Below are 15,188 nucleotides of genomic sequence, written 5' to 3'. Positions count from 1 at the left end.
TGTTCCGTAACATCCTCTCTTGCAATGCTTCTGTTCCCTCCTTGTTGTGTTAGGAGGTGGTACATTGTTTCCGTGATGATTCCTGTTGAAAGTTTGTATGTTGTTGATAGGTTGTTATTGGCTCATATTTGTGGGGTATTTTGGTCTCTTCAGATTTTGGGATGAGGAAGGTGTTACCTTCTGTTAGCCATTTTTTTTTTCTATTCTCAGTCAAAGCTCATGTAGGAGCTAACATATAGAACATATAGTAAAGGGAGCAGGAGACAAGAAAGGGAGAGAGAGGGAAACACAACACCAGTGGAGAACAGGAACATCGGGAGATCTGCATTCATTCATCCATTTCCTGATCCCCTTGGATAAATTCATTGAATGCTCGAGTGTAGTGAACGTGGAGAGAATCAAATTGCTTTTACCAGAAGTTTGGGATGCCATCTGGGCCGGGGCTTTTGAAGTTTGCCATCTTTGCAAGTTGTTGTCGTCTTGTTTTTTTCTGCATAAATTATTGCTGGGGGAATTTCCTCAAGATGTTGCTTTTCTCCTCCAGGTTTCTAATCCATACCGCCTCCTTATTGTGTTATTTTCCATATTCATCAATTCCTTTCCAGAATCGTTCCAGTTCATCTTTTTCAGGAGGGGATGACACATTCTGCTTCCGTTTCCCTAGTTCACGGTAGAATCTTTTTGGGTTGTTTTCAAACATCTGGCCTTGTTTTCTCCTCATGCTATCCTCGGTGTACTTTTTTATTTTCCTTGCCATCATTTCGATTTTCAGTTTGTTTTCAGCAACCATTAGCTCGAGGTCTTTGTCTTCAATTTTATAATTGTATTTTATTTTCCGGATTCTCCTTTTTAGTTTTGGCCTTTGATTTCCTCTTGGGAATTGCTGTATTTGTCGTGTCTCCTTTCTGAGCATCTCCCTCAGTCTCTCAAGTTGTTTCTTCCATGGTGGTGCTTGGTTTTTATTTGTGGAACCTGTTCTGTTCTTGTGGTGCTTCATTGCTACTTTTTTCCTGAACGAATAGTGCTGCTATAAAATTAATTATGTTTATTTCTTTCCCTGTTGCTGATTTCGGTTTTTTGTTTTTTTTTACAGAATTCTTTGTTCTGCTGTTTCGTGCTTTTGTGCATTTTATTATTATGTAGTCAAATTGGTCGTGGTCTTTCTTCAGTTGGTATCAATCACACCTCCTCCATCTGGTTAGCCAGCTTCTCTTCCAGATCACATTGTTCCTCATCATCCTCCCCCTCCTCCTCTCCTCTGTCCCTGTGTGTACCTCTTCGTCCTTCTGCCCATTATCATTTGTATCTGCTTGTGTTGTAGCCATGAATTGGTCTCCTGCACCGCCCGTCACCCTTCAGATGCAGAGCACCTTCTGCATAGAAGGATGTGCCTCCCCCCACCCCTCAGCATTCCAGCTTTCATTATTTTTTTCATTGCTGTACTGCTCAGATCTTTCCACCAGTCTCGCTCCCATAAATCCTAACACTTCTCACACATGCAGCATACACCTTTCCCCTCAGCTTCAACGACACTCCCCTCCTCGTCAGCACGCCACTCAGTTCCCGAAACTTCTTCCATGCACATCTCACTCTAGCAACCGTTGCCGAGTCTGATCCACCTTCTCCATTCAGCATGTCTCCGAGGTAGCAAAATGTTTTCACACCTTCCAGCTTCACGCCGTCTCCAAGATCCAACTCAACATTTCCTTCATCTGCAGCTCCCTCTGTGCACACCTTACACTTGAATGTAGCTGCCACACTGGTTAATGACCCTCTCAAACCACTACATTTTTGGTTAACCCACTCAGTTCCCGAAACTTCTTCCATGCACATCTCACTCGAGCAACCGTTGCCGAGTCTGATCCACCTTCTCCATTCAGCATGTCTCCGAGATAGCAAAATGTTTCCACACCTTCCAGCTTCACGCCGTCTCCATATACAAACTCACACACACACATACACACACACACACACACACACACACACACTCACACACACAAACGATATGTATACACACACACACACACACACACACACACACACACACAAAGATGGATACATAGAGACCTGGTAGGGCACCGTTCCACCCTTTTAAACCCGCATTTTTAAACCCGCACCCGAGATAACAGCGTACACACACGATGTATCAAAATTTGGAACTACGTGAACATCACACTGGTAATATCCTACCAACTCTGAGAGCTGTGTAAGAGGAGCCAAGTAATGTCTGATTTGTCTCAGATTATTTTTAATGAATGCTCCATTAATTTCCCTTGTTCACCTAATGATGAAAACTTGATTTGTGAATGGTCCTTTTGTTTTATCGTTTCAAAAACGTCCAATACTTTATTTATTTGTGTATGCATCCAGATGTTGAATTGCAGTGTGCAAAAATGTGAGGTTTTTGTTTTGTCCCTCACTTGCACATTGGAACACATCGTTGCACTCATTTTGAAAGAGGATTTACATTCTTAATATTTAAGAAAGTTGTCATTGTGTCTGATCCAGGTAGTATCAAGGACGTTCCATGGTGCGGGGATTGTGGTTCCAGTGGATGCACAGGGTGTTGGCTATCGGGAACTGCCGGAGTCCAATGGTTAGAATCCATGTTTATGATTTATTTTATTCTTTCATCGTGGGAACAGTGAATGCCCAGAAAAGACTATTGACACTTTATTTTGGCAGCGGCACGATTGTACTCTGTGAATGGGAATTAGATACACTACTCACAATAAGTTAGGGATATTGGCAGGTTCTTCGGTGTGGTTGATTTTGTTTATTTATTATGTTGAAAAAGTTGTTGGTCCTAATTCTATGGTTATTAATGAGTGTGAAAAAACACAGCATTCTTGATTTCAATACCCTAACCCTAACCCCTATAAAAAAAAAATACTCACTCCCACAATATCCCTTACTTATTGTGAGTAGTGTATGTGATTAGCATGGTTCATTGATCTGATTAGCATGTTTCATTGATCTGATTAGCATGTTTCATTGATCTGATTAGCATGTTTCATTGATCTGATTAGCATGTTTCATTGCTCTGATTAGCATGTTTATTGATAATAATAATAATAATAAAGGAGTCTTATATAGCCCCATCAAGCAGAGTAAACGACCCTCATGGTGCTTTCCATTATCATGCAAACGCACACACACCGCACACACATACACAAACATACACACACACAGACACACCTTCACTCTTGCCCGATTCCTCTCCCTCCCCATTCAAAACCCACAGATGTGTACTCCACCTCCTCCTCCCCACCCTCCCTCCCCCGCACATGTACACATGATCTGATTAGCATGTTTATTGATCTGATTAGCATGTTTATTGATCTGATTAGCATCTTTATTGATCTGATTAGCATGTTTATTGATCTGATTAGCATGTTTATTGATCTGATTAGCATGTTTCATTGATCTGATTAGCATGGTTCATTGATCTGATTAGCATGTTTATTGATCTGATTAGCATGTTTATTGATCTGATTAACATGTTTATTGATCTGATTAGCATGGTTCATTGCTCTGATTAGCATGGTTCATTGATCTGATTAGCATGTTTATTGATCTGATTAGCATGTTTATTGATCTGATTAGCATGTTTATTGATCTGATTAGCATGGTTCATTGCTCTGATTAGCATGTTTCATTGATCTGATTAGCATGGTTCATTGATCTGATTAGCATGTTTATTGATCTGATTAGCATGTTTATTGATCTGATTAGCATGTTTATTGATCTCATTAGCATGTTTATTGATCTCATTAGCATGTTTATTGATCTGATTAGCATGTTTATTGATCTGATTAGCATGTTTATTGATCTGATTAGCATGTTTATTGATCTGATTAGCATGGTTCATTGATCTGATTAGCATGTTTCATTGCCCTTATTAGCATGTTTAGTGATCTGATTAGCATGTTTATTGATCTGATTAGCATATTTCACCCCAATCAATGCTTTTGGAAGCGTTTTCAACCTCAGTTTTTTGGTATACAAAGTCGAGGCTCATGAATGAGCAAGAACGTAGAACGCAACAAAGCAATAACAGAAAGAGACCGGAGAACACACCAACAGCAGGGTTGAGGGAGAAAATAGAGGGAGACTTCGACAAATAAGGGAATGGGGGAAGAATGAGGCATAGGCTAGGACACGGGGGTCGACAAGGTGGACACAGAAGCAAACTGTCAGGAAAGACTGGAAATTTGGAAAGAGGTGAGCTTGGGAAAGGTTAATGAGTGCAGAAAAGATCATGGTTTTTGGATGGGGGTGAACAGCTATCTTGAAGACTGGGGGATGCGGGGGATGCGGTGGGGTGAGGGGGGAGGGAGAATTAGATTGAAGAGAATGTGGAAGTTGATACCACAGATGGGAAAAGGATGAACAAATGAGTGGAGGTGAGCTTGGAGTAACTCCAGAAGGGTCTTCTGGTGGACCGTGTGTGCCCTGTAAAAACCTGGGGGGTGAGGGGAAGCAGAGAAAGAGAGAGAGAGAGAGAGAGAGAGAGAGAGAGAGAGAGAGAGAGAGAGAGAGAGAGAGAGAGAGAGAGAGAGAGAGAGAAAGAGAAAGAGAAAGAGAAAGAGAAAGAGAAAAAGAGAGAAAGAAAAAGAGAGAGAGAGAGAGAGAGAGAGAGAGAGAGAGAGAGAGAGAAAGAAAGAAAGAAAGAAAGAAAGAGAAAGTACGTTTTCTCAGAATTGGAAGACATATTCCAAGTGTTTGACAAGATGATGATTATATTAAGGTCTGAAAGGGAATATGTTGTTGCCTGCCGATCTGAAGGATGAGGGATATCACGGCAGAGGATTTTCCAGAGTGTCAGAGAGAGATCATTGATGAATATCAGGAATAGGACTGGTCCCAGAACACTGCCTGGTGCACTTCAGCCTTGACAGGGAGAGGAGATGCTACAATTCTGTGGAAAGCCACACATTGGCTACAGGAGTTGAGGAAGTCCGTGATCCAAGAGTGGAGTTGGCCTGGATGTGATGCCAGTGATCCATTGGTAGAATTTGGAGAGCAAGGTGTGGTGCCAGACTATATCGGAGGCACTTGATATGTCAAGGGAGACAACTCTGATTTCCTGTTTAGCATTGAGGGCCTCCATCCATTGTTGGGTGAGTCGATGCAGCATGTCAAATGTCGAATGACCTGGCCTTTTTTTGTTTTTTTTGTATACAAAGTTGAGGCTCGTGTAAGAGCTAACACATTAAACACGAAAACAAAAATGGATGCAGACAACGCACAACAAGGGAACGGGAGACAAGAAGGGGAGAGAGAGGGAAGCACAAAAGCACAATAGTGGAGAACATGGACATCAGGAGATCTGTGGGAGGGAGAGGGCAGGGTGGAGGGGGGATGGGGGGGGGGGTGTGGATACACAGGGTAAACAAGATGGACACAAACCGACCGGGACTTTCAGGAAATAAGTTGTAGATTGAAAGAGGTGGATTTGGGGTGTTTTAACAGGGGTAGAGAAGATCAAAATTTTGGATGGGGTAAGATAAGAAATGGTGGTGAACAGCTGTTTTAAATACCTGAAGGGAGGAGTGGGATGTGGAGGACAAAAGGCTAGATGGTGAAGTGATGAGGAACAGTGAGGGGTTTATTGAGGGGGGAGGGGGGCAGAGGGAAGGTAGAAGATTGGAGGAGCTGGAGGAATGAGTTGGAAGAAAGACGTAGTGTGGAAGAGGCAGTTTTGTGGTTGAGTTAAGGGGAAACTTTGAGGAGGAGGAGATATAAAGGCGAGTTTCGAGAATGTTGAAAGGAAGAGCTGTATGAGTTGGTATGGTTGAAGGATTTATTTGAAAACAAACTTTTGAAGAGGAAAAAAAGAGCAAATTATAATAGCCGGCGAAGCCGGTGTTGTGAATGAACGCGTCCGTATTATGTTGAAAAGCCAGATGTTGCTGGATCCTTTGAGAATTTCGAAGCTTTGACGCACCAAATTGCTCCATGGAGGCCGCCATCTTGCGGATGCAGAAGTATGCGTAAAAAATTACGAAAATGTTCAATAGGAGTTTGTTTCACCCGTCTTTTTTTGATTCATAATTTTATGCACCTCTAATTTGTAATTAAAATACTTTAAGACCAACCTCATTCCCCGGGCCGCACGGGCCCTGGTTATCTTCAACGAAAATCTTCACCAAACACCGGAACCAATGAGATTCGAGCATTTGAAGAAATATTTCAAAAAAAGCTTATTACCGTTTCGGAGGCTGAAAACGGCGTCAAATATTCCACTAGTACCCGACTGCAAAGCCGCAATGAGCCGGCGAAGCCAAAGCCTCTTGCCACTATTTTACCCATCACTCTGGCATCAGTAGGTTCGGTAGTTGGTAATAGGTTGGTGTAGTAGGTACCGTACCTAGTTCAAAATGACACCATTTGCATTCTGGATGAGATTAAAATTTATAAAATTTACTTCTTGATTAATTCGGTGAATTCCGTTTCAACTTCGGATATTTCCGGCCGTGAAAAACTATCCCCGACGGCCGCGAGATTTCTAAAAAATAATTCTTCGTCAATTTTAGAATATTTGACGCCGTTTTCAGCCTCCGAAACACGGGAATAAGCTTTTTTTGAAATATTTTTTCAAATGCTCGAATCTCATTGGTTCCGGTGTTTGGTGACGATTTTCGGTGAAGATAACCAGGGCCCGTGCGGGCCCGGGGAACGAGGTTGGTCTTAAAGTATTTTAATTACAAATTAGAGGTGCATAAAATTGTGAATCAAAAAAAGACAGGTGAAACAAACTCCTATTGAACTTTTTCTCAATTTTTTATGCATACTTCCGCATCCGCAAGATGGCGGCCTCCATTGAGCGATTTGGTGCGTCACAGCTTCGAAATTCTCAAAGGATCCAGCAAATTCTCAAAGGTGCACAAGCAGCAATCTCTTGAGAGCAGAAACCGAAGTAATATCTGTAGAAAAGAAAAAGAGAACCAACTTTGCGACGTCATTTGGGCGGGTCGAATTTTGAGGTCAGATTGGGAGAGTTGATCAGTAGATTTACTTTTAATTCAATTCTGTCCAGGAAGTATGTGGAGCTAGAACCTCCCCAGATGTGAGAGCAGTACTCTATACAAGGACGAATCAATCCTTTATACAGTTGAAGCAACTGTTCAGAGAAGAAGAATCTTTGACATCTGAACAGGACTCCCAGTTTCTTCGAGGGAGATTTAGCTATTTGTGTAATGTGTGGATTCCAGGATAAATTTGAAGTTAGGGTAATACCTAGTAGGTTGATTGTATCACATGGTGTAATTGTGGAGCTTTCAAAGGAGATTGGAGAGTTGACAGGAGTTTTAGAGAGAGATGGAAAGAAATTTAGTTTTAGAAGCATTGAATTTAACCTAATTACATTTGCCCCACTGGGAAATCTTGTGCAAATCCGAATTTAAAGAGGTGGCTGTGATCAAACGAGATGCAGAGCGATTGAGGGAAGATGGAGCAGATGGGAAAAACATGGAGGAATGCAATGTTGAGTCATCAGCGTATGAGTGTATATGGTTGTTTGTAGAAGAAATAAGGTCATTGATAAAAAGCAGGAAGAGTGTTGGAGACAGGACAGAACCCTGAGGGACACCGCTGTTGATGGGGAAAGAGGGAGATGTTGAGCCATGGACAATTACAGAGATAGAGCGGTCAGAGAGAAAGCTCAATATGAAAGAGCAGAGTGAAGGAGGAAAGCCGAAAGAGCTTGGATATCAGACGCCGATGCCAAACTCTGTCAAAGGGTGTATGTGTAATATCCAAGTACTTCAGCTGACAGGTTTGGCAAGTAATCCTTATGAAGAAGAATAGATTGCAATGAAGGTCATGAAGTGCTTGAAGAAATAAGGAAGGTGAAGCATTTGAAAATGCATTTTAAGGCTTTTAAAGGAAGAAGCATTTTATTCAATGAAGATTCAGTTTGGAGATATTGAGAAAATGAAGCGATGAAGAATGAAGTACAGGAAATACCAGCAGATTGAGTACATGCTTTGGGTTGAAGACAAGAAGAAGAAGAAGTGTTTTTTTTGTTTTTTTTAGGGAGGACGGGAAATATGATAAAGCTGAAAGGACAATGCTTAGGAGAAAATAAGCGAAACGAGGTACACGGCTTTAGAGCAGAGACCAAAATTTTCATGTCGGCTCTCTGAGGACTAGGCCTGAGCCACACAGGCATGGATTGATTTATAACTGACATATAACATATAAGTGAAATCGTTTTTTGCATGCGGCATGTGCTAACGTGCATGCATGTGCTCTAGCGAGTTTGCAGAGAATGCTGGCGGCCATAGTGAAGAGTGAGGACGACTCCGCACGGCTACGAGCTTTCTCCCCCCTTGTGGAGCTCTCATCTCTTGTAGAATTTGCGAACGACGAGGGCGATCCGGGCATGGGGCTTGAGCTGGGCCTGAATCTTTTCCTCTACGGATCGGAGGTAATTTTTACAAACAGTTCTCTGCACCCAGACCTGGCGGTGAATTTTCTGATCTCTCACACACATGTTTGTGTCTTGAGGCTAACTCAGCAACGCAAACATCAGTTTAAAATACAAAGCTTGGTCACAGGTGTATGCGAGGTGACATCTTATTGTGTCTGCAAAGGAAATTGGAAACGTATTTATCAAAATCAAGTTTTATTTAAATTTTGCACAGGTTTAAAAACGTGAGACCACATATGTGCATGTTAAGTATTGTCGTGTGATCCCCTTCGGTGAAGACCGGGAAATCACGGATAGCAATCGAGCGTTACTTCGAGGCGTTGTTCAATGGCGGATTTATTATCTACGCGCGAGAGGAAGACAGAATAAGAAAATGGAAGCTTTTACCTGACGCGATCTCCGAGCAGTCTTCAACCCTGCAAATTAACTGAAACGAAAACGGCTTTTATGTACAAAAATTAACAGGTTTATTCTGCAGAACCTGAGAACAAGAACGCGACAGTAAATAAATGTCCTAAATTGGGATCCCTCACACCAGACTTATACACAGACACAGGGGAATAGAAAAGGCAATAATAGTATGTGGTTTTATTGTGGTTACTTAGCTCCACTCGGCTGGTGTGTCAGGGATCGTCAGGCCCCAAGCGCGCAGTCCTGACGCGGCTCCGGTTGGCGGGAAAACCGCCCGATGTTGGCGCGAAAACAGGCCTCGCCTCACGGTCCGTCTCACGCCACAGCACTCGTACCCTCGCCAGCACACACTCGCACGCAGGCACCAGAAGCAAGAGTTGAGGGCAAAGGAATCCAAGAGGCAGCAGAGGGAAGAGGTCTGGGCACGAAGGGATCCAAAACGGGAAGGGCAAAATGCCGGCCAGCGAGTTATTTTATCGCCCGTGGTCTGACGTCATCGATCCTTCCTTCCAATCAGTCCGTCGCCTCTCGACCTCCAGAATGTTCTTCCCACGTCAGTCCTTCTCCATTGGCCGAGCGCTTTGCGCTCTCCTCCTCATGCTATTGGTCGGTGGCCAATCAGTCTGTCGATTCTTCCTACCAATCAGTGGGTCGCTCTTTGCTCTGCCACTGGCCAATCACAAGTCCTTCCTTACTCTGGCCTTTCATTGGTGTGATCTCCCCCATCAAACCCCCTCGACCAATCCGTTGCGAGGTGGGCATAGCCGCCTGCCTGAGCAATGTTTTATCGCCATTTTGGCACAATTTTATCGCCATGTTATAACCACTGTCAAACCAGACTCTCATTATACCGAGAATGTCAGTGATAAATGAATAGCAGGATAATGAAGAGATTCAACCAACCACACCTTCGTGAGATAATGTAGAGATTCAACCAACCACACCTTCGTGAGATAATGTAGAGATTCAACCAACCACACCTTCGTGAGATAATGAAGGGATTCAACCAACCACACCTTCGTGAGATAATGAAGGGATTCAACCAAGCACACCTTCGTGAGATAATGAAGAGATTCAACCAAGCACACCCTGGTGAGATAATGTAGAGATTCAACCAACCACACCTTCGTGAGATAATGTAGAGATTCAACCAACCACACCCTCGTGAGATAATGTAGAGATTCAACCAACCACACCCTGGTGAGATAATGTGGAGATTCAACGAACCACACCTTCGTGAGATAATGAAGGGATTCAACCAAGCACACCTTTGTGAGATAATGAAGGGATTCAACCAAGCACACCTTCGTGAGATAATGAAGAGATTCAACCAACCACACCCTGGTGAGATAATGTAGAGATTCAACCAACCACACCTTGGTGAGATAATGTGGAGATTCAACCAAGCACACCTTCGTGAGATAATGAAGGGATTCAACCAACCACACCTTCGTGAGATAATGAAGGGATTCAACCAAGCACACCTTCGTGAGATAATGTAGAGATTCAACCAACCACACCCTGGTGAGATAATGAAGGGATTCAACCAAGCACACCTTCGTGAGATAATGAAGGGATTCAACCAACCATACCTTCGTGAGATAATGAAGAGATTCAACCAAGCACACCTTCGTGAGATAATGTGGAGATTCAACCAACCACACCTTCGTGAGATAATGAAGGGATTCAACCAAGCACACCCTGGTGAGATAATGTGGAGATTCAACCAACCACACCTTCGTGAGATAATGAAGGGATTCAACCAAGCACACCTTCGTGAGATAATGAAGGGATTAAACCAACCACACCTTCGTGAGATAATGAAGGGATTCAACCAAGCACACCTTCGTGAGATAATGAAGGGATTCAACCAAGCACACCTTCGTGAGATAATGAAGGGATTGAACCAACCATACCTTCGTGAGATAATGAAGAGATTCAACCAAGCACACCCTGGTGAGATAATGTGGAGATTCAACCAACCACACCCTCGTGAGATAATGAAGAGATTCAACCAACCACACCCTCGTGAGATAATGTAGAGATTCAACCAACCACATCCCCGTGAGATAATGAAGGGATTCAACCAACCACACCTTCGTGAGATAATGAAGGGATTCAACCAACCACATCCCCGTGAGATAATGAAGGGATTCAACCAAGCACACCCCCGTGAGATAATGTAGAGATTCAACCAACCACATCCCCGTGAGATAATGAAGGGATTCAACCAAGCACACCCCCGTGAGATAATGAAGGGATTCAACCAACCACACCCCCGTGAGATAATGAAGGGATTCAACCAACCACACCTTCGTGAGATAATGAAGGGATTCAACCAACCACACCCCCGTGAGATTATGAAGGGATTCAACCAACCACACCTTCGTGAGATAATGAAGGGATTCAACCAACCACACCCCCGTGAGATTATGAAGGGATTCAACCAAGCACACCCTGGTGAGATAATGAACAGAAAGCTTAAGGTGGTAATTATCGGTGACATTTCAGCAATTTTTTGAATCTGAATTTTGGTGAAATGTTTCTCTATTAACTGTCAGACTCATTGAAGAATTCTGGACCTGATAAGACAAATTGGGTCCAATTTTCTGGAACCCCACCCGAGCCGCCTCCCTTCATGCCCATTGGTAGGTTGGTCTCTGCTTGCTGTTATTGTCTGAGACAAAGTGCTCTCATAGTGTTTTCAGAGATGCTGTGGGTGCTTTGAGTGTGCTGTGTAATGATGCCGTGTAACTGTGCCGTCTGCAGTACTTGCACAAGATGAGTACTCGCTTTCTCAACATGGCGTACTCACTCCTGGGCAGAGTACGTTTTGGGAGAATCCTTACCACCCACCTCGTATCCCGGCATTCCTCACCCTCCGACCAATTTGCCAGTCAAATATCAAAATGAAAATTATTGTACCTTTATCTCCAACACAGTTTATTTAATGTTTGTGTGACGTGCGTCTTCTGGCCTGTTTGAAAGTGCTTACTTGGGGCCATCTTGTTTGTAACCACAGACTCTGTGTCGTCCAACCGCCAAATGTTTATTTTCGGTTGTGGGGAAATTCCCATTGAATGTTTCTTTTTTCTTTTTTTACCATAATACAAGCCACGGTGCTGTGCTCTGCGATGACATTTTAAATTCTCATTGAATTTTTTTTTTTTACCATAATACAAGCCACGGTGCTGTGCTCTGCGATGACATTTTAAATTGTCATTGAATGTTTTTTTTTTTTACCATAATACAAGCCACGGTGCTGTGCTCTGCGATGACATTTTAAATTCTCATTGAATGTTTTTTTTTTACCATAATACAAGCCACTGTGCTGTGCTCTGCGATGACATTTTAAATTCTCATTGAATGTTTTTTTTTACCATAATACAACCCACGGTGCTGTGCTCTGCGATGACATTTTAAATTCTCATTGAATGTTTTTTTTTTACCATAATACAAGCCACTGTGCTGTGCTCTGCGATGACATTTTAAATTCTCATTGAATGTTTTTTTTTACCATAATACAAGCCACGGTGCTGTGCTCTGCGATGACATTTTAAATTCTCATTGAATGTTTTTTTTTTTACCATAATACAAGCCACGGTGCTGTGCTCTGCGATGACATTTTAAATTCTCATTGAATATTTTTTTTTTACCATAATACAAGCCACGGTGCTGTGCTCTGCGATGCCATTTAAAATTCTCATTGAATGTTTTTTTTTTTACCATAATACAAGCCACGGTGCTGTGCTCTGCGATGCCATTTAAAATTCTCATTGAATGTTTTTTTTTTTACCATAATACAAGCCATGGTGCTGTGCTCTGCGATGACATTTTAAATTCTCATTGAATGTTTTTTTTTTTTACCATAATACAAGCCACGGTGCTGTGCTCTGCGATGACATTTTAAATTCTCATTGAATGTTTTTTTTTTACCATAATACAAGCCACGGTGCTGTGCTCTGCGATGACATTTTAAATTCTCATTGAATGTTTTTTTTTTACCATAATACAAGCCACGGTGCTGTGCTCTGCGATGACATTTTAAATTCTCATTGAATTTTTTTTTTTTACCATAATACAAGCCACGGTGCTGTGCTCTGCGATGACATTTTAAATTCTCATTGAATGTTTTTTTTTTTACCATAATACAAGCCACGGTGCTGTGCTCTGCGATGACATTTTAAATTCTCATTGAATGTTTTTTTTTTTTACCATAATACAAGCCACGGTGCTGTGCTCTGCGATGACATTTTAAATTCTCATTTAATGTTTTTTTTTTTACCATAATACAAGCCACGGTGCTGTGCTCTGCGATGACATTTTAAATTCTCATTGAATGTTTTTTTTTTTACCATAATACAAGCCACGGTTCTGTGCTCTGCGATGACATTTTAAATTCTCATTGAATGTTTTTTTTTTACCATAATACAAGCCACGGTGCTGTGCTCTGCGATGACATTTTAAATTCTCATTGAATGTTTTTTTTTTACCATAATACAAGCCACGGTGCTGTGCTCTGCGATGACATTTTAAATTCTCATTGAATGTTGTTTTTTTACCATAATACAAGCCATGGTGCTGTGCTCTGCGATGACATTTTAAATTCTCATTGAATGTTTTTTTTTTTTACCATAATACAAGCCACGGTGCTGTGCTCTGCGATGACATTTTAAATTCTCATTGAATGGTTTTTTTTTTACCATAATACAAGCCACGGTGCTGTGCTCTGCGATGACATTTTAAATTCTCATTGAATGTTTTTTTTTTTTACCATAGTACAAGCCACGGTGCTGTGCTCTGCGATGACATTTTAAATTCCCATTAAATGTTTTTTTACTTGGAATGTATATGGTGTAAGATTACACGAATACTCACTTAGTAGGAGAACGACAAATAAGTAAAACGAGGTCAGAAATATACCTGGTGACATCACGACTGGATAAGCAGATTATGAAGACTGTAACAACCCACGACATCACCACACACAAACAATTACCTGGTGCTCCTTTTCCATTACCTTCAAATTACCGAATATGAATTTTAAAGGATATCAATAAGATGAGTGTTTATTATGTTTTAAATTGACCAGGCAGAGTTGTCGTTACAGTTCAGGAAATTGTATCGTTAGAATTTGATTGTTGTGTTTATTTTGTTTACTTTCTTTGTGTTTTGGTATTTTGTGCAACTTTTCTCTCCACACGTCTGTCAATCATTTTATTTTTTCCACTTCTCTTCTGTGCTTTAACTTCATTTTCATGTTATTGAAATAAAGTTTTGTAATACCTTGCCAATGTTATTTGTACATAAATTTGAAACTCGTGGATGAGCAAGAACACAACACACACCAGTGTAAAGTGCGGAAACACACTGACAACAAGGTGGAAGGATAATAATAATACCGGTTAACATTTTAAAAAAATTAAAAAAAATACCGCTTAAAATAATAATAATAATAATAATAATAATACCGGTTAAAAAAAATATATATATATATGTAATAATAATAATAACGGTAAAAAAAAAAAATAATAATAATAATAACAAGTACAAATACATTCAAAGTACACCGCCCCCATGCCAAATAATTAAATATCCGACCGCGGCATTGCTGGGGCTCCTCCGGCACCCGGCAATACCGCAGTGCAGCTCATAGAGGCTGCATTGGGAGGGAGAGGTGTACACTAATTGATTGATTAATTGTATAATCAAAACCAATAAAAGATCACAAAATATTTTCTTAATCAATTGGCTAAGAGCATAACTAAACCACCAGTGCTTCATCCGAAGATGTATCTTCAAGAAATTTAATTAAATAAGTCATGAATAAATAATTAATTGATTAATCAACAAACAATTAATCAACAAATAATTAATCGATTAAATGATTCATCAATAAATCAAAAATATCCTTGATAGCCACATCACTTGGTCACTGTCATGTCCAAATATTAGCTTCCGAGCTCAAAAGGTGCCTGAGATATTGGCCAAATGAGAAAGAAAATAAATAAATGATTAATAATGAAAATAAATAAACAATAATCATTAAATTATTAATCAATTCGGTCAGAGGACACATAAACCACCACCATTTCATCAGAATCTGTAACTTTAAAAAAAAATTTTTTTAGTCATTAATCGAATAATTAAATAATTAATCGATTAATTGATTCATTAATAAATCAAAAATAGCCTTTGAAGCCAAATCACCTGGTCATTGGCATGTCCAAATATCAGCTTCCTAACTCAAAAGGTGCCTGAGTTAATGGTCAGAAGAGAAAGGAAATTTGATTAATTAAATAAGTACTTAATTAATCGCTAATAACTAAATAACTCCTCA

At 40.9% G+C, this 15,188-nt stretch overlaps 1 protein-coding gene across 2 annotated transcripts in view; it reads left to right on the top strand.

Moving 5' to 3' along the window:
• Positions 1 to 14,138, top strand: part of HPF1 (histone PARylation factor 1) — a 110,182-nt gene extending 96,044 nt beyond the window's left edge. For both annotated transcript variants that reach the window (XM_078774503.1, XM_078774440.1), the window contains 3 exons: positions 2,509 to 2,596; positions 8,262 to 8,434; positions 11,618 to 14,138. In XM_078774503.1, the coding sequence (XP_078630629.1) occupies positions 2,509 to 2,596; positions 8,262 to 8,434; positions 11,618 to 11,761 (405 nt within the window). In that variant the 3' untranslated portion in view covers positions 11,762 to 14,138. The remainder of the gene's footprint in view (positions 1 to 2,508; positions 2,597 to 8,261; positions 8,435 to 11,617) is intronic.
• Positions 14,139 to 15,188: the final 1,050 nt, after the last annotated feature.

This window comes from Myxine glutinosa, chromosome 1 (assembly GCF_964187855.1).
Source record: "Myxine glutinosa chromosome 1, kmMyxGlut1.1, whole genome shotgun sequence".
In the NCBI taxonomy this organism is placed as follows: domain Eukaryota; kingdom Metazoa; phylum Chordata; class Myxini; order Myxiniformes; family Myxinidae; genus Myxine; species Myxine glutinosa.
Note: the sequence above shows the minus strand (reverse complement) of the source record. Positions and strands in the feature narration are given on the sequence as shown.